Source organism: Galeopterus variegatus, unplaced genomic scaffold (genome assembly GCF_000696425.1).
Source record: "Galeopterus variegatus unplaced genomic scaffold, G_variegatus-3.0.2 Scaffold380, whole genome shotgun sequence".
Lineage (NCBI taxonomy): Eukaryota > Metazoa > Chordata > Mammalia > Dermoptera > Cynocephalidae > Galeopterus > Galeopterus variegatus.
Genome location: NW_007726491.1, coordinates 285,038 through 293,661, shown reverse-complemented (window position 1 = coordinate 293,661; position 8,624 = coordinate 285,038). Strand labels below are relative to the sequence as shown.

General features: G+C 41.3%; 1 protein-coding gene across 2 annotated transcripts in view; it reads left to right on the top strand.

Moving 5' to 3' along the window:
* LOC103586808 (apolipoprotein D) overlaps positions 1-8,256 on the top strand; it is a 13,513-nt gene extending 5,257 nt beyond the window's left edge. For both annotated transcript variants that reach the window (XM_008568143.1, XM_008568142.1), the window contains exons 3-5: positions 3,154-3,275; positions 4,798-4,886; positions 7,765-8,256. In XM_008568143.1, the coding sequence (XP_008566365.1) occupies positions 3,154-3,275; positions 4,798-4,886; positions 7,765-8,000 (447 nt within the window). In that variant the 3' untranslated portion in view covers positions 8,001-8,256. The remainder of the gene's footprint in view (positions 1-3,153; positions 3,276-4,797; positions 4,887-7,764) is intronic.
* The last annotated feature ends 368 nt before the right edge of the window (positions 8,257-8,624 follow it).

The following is an 8,624-nucleotide window of genomic DNA, read 5'->3' as shown; positions in this document are numbered from 1 at the left end:
TCTACTTTCTGTCTCTATGAATGTGCCTATTCTGGACATCCCATAGAAATGAAATCATACAATAAGATAAGGGTCCAACTTCATTATTTTGATATGGATATCCAGTTGTCCCAGAACCATTTTTTGAAAAGACTGTTCTTCCCCTTATTAAAGAGTTTTTACATCCTTGTCATAAATCAGTTAACCGTATACATTAGGGCTTATTTCTGGACTCTCGATTCTATTCTATTGATATTTATGTTTATATTTATGCCAATACTACACAATCTTGATTACTATAGCTTTGTTTTAAGTTTTGAAATCAGAACATATGAGTCCTCCAACTTTGTTCTTCTGGCTATTCTGTGTCCCTTACATTTTCATATGAATTTTAGGGATCAGCATGCCAATTTCTTCAAAGAAGCCAGGTGGAATTTTGATAGACTGCATTAAATCTGAAGATCAATTTGGGAAGTATTGCCATCTTGACAATATCCAGTCTTCTAATTCATGAACATAGGATATCTTTCCATTTACTTAGGTCTTTTGTAATTTCTTTCAACAATATTTTGTAGTTTTCACAATGTAAATTTTACATTTGCTTGGTTAAATTTATTACTAAATATTTTATTCTTTTTATGGTATTGTAAATGATATTTTCCTAATTTCATTTGCAGATTGTTCATTGCAAGTATAGAAATACATTTGATTTTTATACAGTGATTTGTATCTTTTAACCTTACTGAACTCATTAGACCTAATAGTTTTTTTTTTCCTTGTATCAGTATTGTAAATGATATTTTCTTAATTCCATTTGCAGATTGTTCATTGCAAGTATAGAAATACATTTGATTTTTATACATTGATTTGTATCTTTTAACCTTACTGAACTCATTAGACCTAATAGTTTTTTTTTTCCTTGTATATTTCTTAGGATTTTCTATATGTCATCTCTAAATAGAGATAGTTTTACATCTTCCTTTCTAGGATTCTTTTTAAACATTGAATTGAATTCACCTTATGTACATAGAGAAACTGAGACCTGAAAAGATTAAATAGGACTTCACAAAAATAATATGAGATCTTGAGGAAGCATAACATGAAAATCACTCTCCTTCCTCAGTTTCCTCTTTTCTAGAAAATCCTGCTTCCTCAGTTTTAACTGTGGAGCACTAAAGTCACTTTAACAATAATAGAACTATTTTAAATGCACTGTAAAAAAAAATGGAGCTTTTTCTGAGGATGTTTATGAAACCAGTAGAACTTTAACCATATTCTTTGGTGCTTTAAATGAATGTTAAGTTCAGTGGTTTTAATTGAAAATCATGCTTTATTAAAATGAGTGGGAAATTTATGGTCATAAATGTGGGTGTGTATTTGAGCAGAAAGCCATGTGACTGAAGCAATACTGCCACCTGTATGTAATATGCTCTCATTTCAAGTTCTAACTTTCAAAAAGTGAGTACATCTCTTTAATTTTGTTTTGTTTAGTAATGCACTTTTAAATTTCTAAAATAATGAATATTGAATTAACATTTTGACTAGGTCAATATGAGGGTATTTCGAAAAGTTTATGGAAAGATTCGTATTTCTTAATTGTTTTTTTCACAGACTCATATACTTGTATGGTTTGAGATTCTAAAGGTGCATAAGAGCATACAAGGAAGTTTCTCTCCCACCCCTGTACTTCTGTTTCTCCCCCCAGTAGTAACCAGCAAAAAAGTTAAAAACAGCTTATTGTGTATCTTTGTGGAGATAATGTACACATATAAACAAAAACATATGTAACAGTGGGAGGCAGAATAATGGCTTCCAAAGATGCTCACACCCTAATTGCTGAAACCTGTGAATATGTTACTTTGCATGGAAAAAGGGATTTTGCAGATGTGATTAAAGTTATGGACCTTGAAATGACCACGTTAGCCTGGATTGTCCAGGTGGGCCAAATCTAATCACATAAATCCTTAGAAGCAGAGACTCTTTCCCAGCTGTGGCCAAAGAGTGATGTTTGACGATGCAATAAGAGTCAGAGAGATGCATTGTGAGGAGGCTTGACCTGCTTTTGCTGGCTTTGAAAATGAAGGAAAGGGGTCCCAAGGCAAGGAATGCAGGTGACCTCTAGACCTGGAAAAGGCAAGAAAATGGATTCTCCCCTAGCGTCTCTAGAAAGGAACAAAGCCAACACCTTGATTTTAGCCAGTGAGACCAGTGTCAGACTTCTTCTGACTTACAGAACTGTAGGATAATCTGTCTTAAATTTGCAGTAATTTGTTAAGGCAGCAATAGAAAACCAATATAATAAGCTTTTCCCCAATTTTTACACAAAAGGTAGTTTAATATATACACTATTTAGTACCTGGCTCTTTTTTCATTAAATATATCTTAAAGATAATTGCATATCACTCTTTCAAAAGGGGATATATAACATTCCGTTGTATGGACACACCATTATCTACCCAGCCCCCTACCAATGTTCACTTAGGCTGTTTCCTGCCTTTTATTACAAACAGTACTGTAATGAATAACCTTATATATACATCATTTCTTATATCAGGAGGATGCATTACTAGAAGTGAAACTGCTGGGCCAAAGAGTATATGTATTTTTAGTTTTGCTAGCTATTGCCAAACTGCCCTCCACAGAGTTTATAAACTGGCACAGTCTCCATGCAAGGCGTATATGAGAGCACGTGAGTGCCTGCTCCCCTTGCCCTCACCACATAGTGACAGCTTTCTTTAATGCTGACCCTGTACCCCTGTAGTTATGGACGGAAGTTCAACCAACTCTGGAGTCCTAGCTCTTCACTGCAAACATATCTGACCCTGCATAAAATTCAGAGATGCCTGTCGAATCATAAAATGTTTGAGATGAAAGGTACTTTACATCATCCCCTTCTTTTATAGAGTCTAGAATTTCACAGGAATTTTGGCTGAGAGCATATCTAAATAAAGAGCACTCTGGGAATCTAATGTAGAATTCAACAGTGCCCATATATCCGATTCCTTTATTCTCTCTTGAATCAATATCTTGTGCAGTTGCCACTGGGAACAATACAGCTCATTTTGCCTGGTTTCCTCAGGAAAGAGCTCTGCTTTTGAAAGACAACAATGGGGAAGAGTTTGCAGGTCCCCAGAGAGCCACAGGGATTTGCTCTGCTTGTTGTTGTCTCTGCAGTATCTTGGAAGATGGTATGAAATTGAGAAGATCCCCGTGAGCTTTGAGAAAGGAAACTGCATCCAAGCCGACTACTCGCTAATGGAAAATGGAAACATCAAAGTGATAAACAAGGAGATGAGGTGAGTGGCTGTGCACATCCGAGTGCAAGGCCTGCGGAATGCTGTCCCGGAGTGACTGGCTATCTGTGCAGTCCAGTTTGGGAAGGATGAACCCTGCTGGGTCTGGACTGCCTGCTCACAGCAGGAGCTGACTGGCAAGGACTAGAATTCACTCGTTTCCACTTGCTGAGCACTTGTAGTGTATACCAGACCCTGAGAGGCAATGGGGACTCAACAACAACCCAAAATGACAGGGTTCCTGCCCTTATTGCCAAATAGATTTTATGGTAGCAAAGGACATTGGGGTCCATCTTGTTTGACATCCAGACCAAGAGAGAAGCCCCATCTGTACTATCTGCTGACACAGGGCATCCAGCTTTGCTCGAATCCTTCCAGGAACTGGGACCTCCTCACCTTCCCTAACAGCTTATCCCATTTCCAGGCAGCTGTACGTGTTAGAAAACTCCTTTCCTTATTACACAAGAATCAAATACATATATATTCACACTCTAAGTTATGTAAACGGGATATCCTACAAAAGCGTATATTTCTATTACTGAGGTCTTCTAACATTGATATTTGATCTCAAAATTTACATTTTGGAAAGCAAACAAACATAAAATCCCAGGAAGAACTCCTTCCTACCCATCCTCCATCAACAAAGATAACAGCAACAACAATTAATATTTATGAAGCATTTCCTATGTGCAAGACACTATTCTATATATGTGTGTGTACACTTGAATGTACATATATGTACGTACATACATGTAAACGAATATGTACTCTTTTAATCCCCACAACAACCTGAGTTAGGTACTATTATTAACCCCATTTTTATGGATGAGGAAACTGAGGTACAGAGAGGTAAAGTAACTTGCCCAAGGGTCACACAGCTTATAAGTAATGAAGCTGAGATTCAAATCCAGAAAGAAGTGAAATGGGAAAGAGAACAGAAGAAAAATGAAAGAAAGGAGACAAACGAAAGAAAGGCTGGGAATGAAGGTTGTTCTTCCCGATCCCCACAGGATTTGAGAACTGCGTTCAATTACAAGAAAACAGCTACAGCCCAGCCTGGAAGATCCTAGGCTTTCTGTGGCCGTCCCATCATTCACTAACCTTCCCGTGAGCCAAAACCCAGTGGATTGACTCCTTGGCCCTGCATAAACCAGAGAAACATTTTGTTCATTTCCCCTTCTCATTTAGTCCTTCTCTCTCTGGAGCCTAAAAGCAAGAAATGGCCTTTCAGACCATTGCAGATAGTCCAGAAAACAGTGCTGAAGTGCGAGGGCCTAAAATATTATCCAGTCCTAGAGCATTTCATTTGTTGCTTCTTATCACCCCACAGCTGTCTTCCTCTGCTTGGTCTCAGAGACAGTCACAAAGGAAAGGGCAGGGGATGGAACTAGGGTCTAGCCTGCCTTTGAGAGCCTCTCTCACCAGAAATCATAGTCCTGAGTGTCACAAATCTTGCCTTTCATTGATTTTTGGCTTACAATGAATTGTTTCTTTTCTTTCTTTCCTTTTTTTTTACTAATTGCAGAGCTGATGGAACCGTGAATCAAATTGAAGGTGAAGCCACCCAGGATAACCTCACAGAGCCTGCCAAGTTGGCAGTTAAGTTTTTCTGGTGTAAGTATCCACTTCTCTCAGAAGGTTTCAGGGACAGGAGCCTTGGACTGGAGCACTCCTGTCACATCTGAGTGTCATCTATAATGACCCAATATGGAATTACTTGCTGAGTGCCTACTACATGCCATGCACTGGAGATGCAATGATGAGCAGGACAGAGCTGGCTCTTTTACTTATGGAGCATACATCCCCGTGGATACTGATGAGCAACCAGGAGATTTACTGTGAAACTACAGTCAGTGTTTCAATAGGTGAAGCACAAATAGGAGAACATAGGGCATGAGCAGTAGGAGACCCAATGCAGACTTGTTTCTCAGAGAAAACTGAGGCCCCCCAAATTAGTAGCATTTATCAGAACTAGCACGTGCAAACTCTTGGAGGCAAAAGATGACAAGACTGAAGACAAGTTTGAGTCTTGGCTCTGCCACTTTCCAGTCGCATTGTTGAGGACCCTGAGAGATTTAATCACAGGCCTTTGCCCTCTGAGTTCTGAGCTTTCTGAGGGATGGACACAGGCAACAGAGACAGCACTAAATGTTAGTTTTATTGCTGAAGTGGATGCACTAGGGAATTCAGTACAGAACCGTGAGGCTTCCTAATGCTGAAAGTGCTTGGGAGCCCCTCTTTGCACCCACAGGGCAGACACCGAACTCACCAGCTGCAAGAGAAATCACTACCCTTCCCCATCCTGCCGCCTCTCCACCCCACACCCGTCAGAGCCCTAGAGCGGGGCAGAGAGGATGTTCTTATTTTATAAGCCAAGAAAGGAATGCTGGGAGAAGAAAACAGTTTTTCCCACTCATGACTATGGGCAACTAAGTTCACATACACAAAGCAGGGATAGCTGCCCAGCATGGTGAAGGTAAACTAGATAACACACGCTCTGTAAACTGTAAAGGGCTTTTACACATTAGTTTCTCTTATTTCTACAAAGGAAGTTGAAGTGCACAAGGACTGACTGTAGGCAGTGACTGAACTAATTAGAGGTAGAGGTAGAGTTGGGACTTAAACCTTAACCTAGGTTTCCAAACTCTCAACTGAGTAGTTTTCTCATAAACAGGTCAGGAATGGGGGCGGAAGTGAAGGTTAAATATTATGTGCATGATCTTCATAACAAAGCCTGGGACAGGAGCTAAAACAGAGGTGGGAGCTGTTGGCTGAGGAGGCTGAGAAGGGAGAGATTTATACTGGTTGGAAGAATTAGATGTTTGCATTGGGCCTATAGGATGTATGAGAGATGGTGGAAAAGGATGTTCCAAGCAGAGGGGATGACATAGGAGGTGGTCTGGGGAAGAAGCCTAGAACGTGCGAGGGCACACAGAGTGTGGGATAAGGTTAGGGAGAGCCTTGAAAGCCATGTTAGAGAGTTTGAAGTTTCTTCCATAAGCAATGGGAGACTGTCCAAGTTTCCTAATAGAGAGAAATACGGAAGTTTTCTGTACTAAGAGGAAATATCTGGGTAAATTTATTCTTGAGAGCTAGACCCTCTGAGAGGAAAACAGAATGTTCATGCCTGGGTGTGTGCAGGTGGGACATGATGCTGCTGCTAAGAGAGATGGGAGACATATTTTTCCAAAATCACTCAGGGATGAAGAGTTCTCAGTCCAACTGGGAATACAGCACACAGCTGAAATTCACAGATAGCAGACTATGAAGACTATAACTCTCTCTTTCTGGGTGAGTGAGAAAGGCAGGCAGGGATCAACAGTGCTGGAAAGGAAAGTCAGAAACAGCACACAGTCCAGGCTCCCATCCAGACTTCTTCCAAGTGTTCTTCTGTTTTCGTATTTATAAACAAACCCAGAGGCAGGAAGGATCTTGGTGGGTGGTTATCTCGGCCAGCACTCTTGTGTTGTCCTGATAACCAGCTAGGTCCTTGACACCCAGCCAAGCTCTACCACTCAGACACTGCTTTCTTTGTCCAACAGCTTCTCAGGTCATTCACAAGCTCTGAATTCTGGTTTTGACTTGGCAAACAGAAGTTATTTTTGAGTGGAGGAGATGGGATGCTTGACTGCATATGTGTCCAAGTCTTGTGCTTATGGGGTCAGCACACAGGTTTTTCCTATTTGGGTCCATCTTCCATTTAACTTGAACAAGCTGGGCTATGAGTTTTCCTTGGCTTGGACCTGGGCCGTGGAGATCAAGTTTACAGAGGAAGTTTCTAGATCCAGATGGAGAGAGTAAATCCTCCATCTCTCCTCTCAAGGACCCCTTTATTCTTGGACTTTCGATATTTTACAGATGTCGATCAATGTATCTTTACAGGCACTTTGTGAAAAAAAGCTTATAACCTGTTACCAACTGGCTTACCATATTCTTAAGAATGGAAGGATTTTCAAAGAACATACAGAAAGGACACACACACACACACACACACACACACACACATATATACACACACAAATTAGCTTCTGCCTCCTCCCTTAGGCAGGTTTTAGAGGAAATTGGATGGTACAGACGTGGAAAGTTAGAGGGCCCCTGACCTTATATTCTTGACTCCAGTTAGCCTCCGTGTACATTGGTGTTAAGTACAACCTGTCAGTCCAGGAGGTCCAGCCAAACTCCTCAGTTATCCCAGGAGACCACCTGCTACCAGGGAGGAGGACCATAACAATGGTTCTTAACTCTGGTCTCACATTGACATCACTGGGGAGTTTTTAAAAGTACAAACCACCTCCAGATCATGATCTCAGGAAGGGCGGGGGAAAGTGGGCTTGGCTTCCTTCTAAGCCCCCCCCATGACCTCCATGTGAAACCAGAGTTAAGAACCACTGATTTAGAAGAAATAGGATTCCAGAGTCTGGCCTCCATAGTCCTAGAGAAGAAGTTTCCCTCACCTTGGTCCCTCCTAATGCTGCCTTTCTTTGGTTATCAGTGATGCCGTCAGCCCCGTACTGGGTCCTGGCCACCGACTATGATAACTATGCCCTTGTGTACTCCTGTACTACGATCGTCTGGCTTTTTCACTTGGATTATGTTTGGATCTTGGGAAGAAACCCTTATCTCCCTCCAGAAACAGTGACCTATCTAAAAGATATCCTGACTTCCAATAACATCGATGTGGAGAAAATGACGGTCACAGATCAGGTGAACTGCCCCAAGTCCCGTTAACAAGGCTCTAAAGGGAGGCTGCATCCAGTCCATGTCACTTTGCTTTGCTTTCCCCCCACCCCCACCCCACCCCACCCCATCCCACTCTTCATAAAGACAAACGAACCTGCCATGACAAACCGTTGCAAATACCAGAAGGGAAGTTTGACGGCAGAAGCCAATGGAGGGAACTCAAGGAAAGTTGGCCCAAACATGCCCCACCCCGCTACCTTGCCAGCCTAAAAATAAACTTGTTTCTGACCTGCTCACAGTAAATTATGAATTGGATTAATTATTGTGGGGCTTTAATTATAAACTTATGCTTAGAAATCCTTAAGCAGTTATGTTGGGAAAAAAACAAGCACTGAACTGTCCTAGTTTAAAGATAACATTCCTGTTTCCAGAAGGGGAAGGCTGATGGCAAAGGCATATTCTGGGCGGCTGGAATTCAGGTGCCCCCGTTCTGCAGTAGACACTTCTTTGGGGGGAATTATCCTGGGGGTTTTGAGTTTCTGTTGGGAAGTGTCCTTGAAGATTTTACTTTCTCATCAGGAGGTTTTCAGAGTCAGGCTGAAGAACAAGACCATCTCGGAGTCTGTGCAAGTAAGAAGAGAATCTATGGGGGAGAAGACATGGGGATTGTTT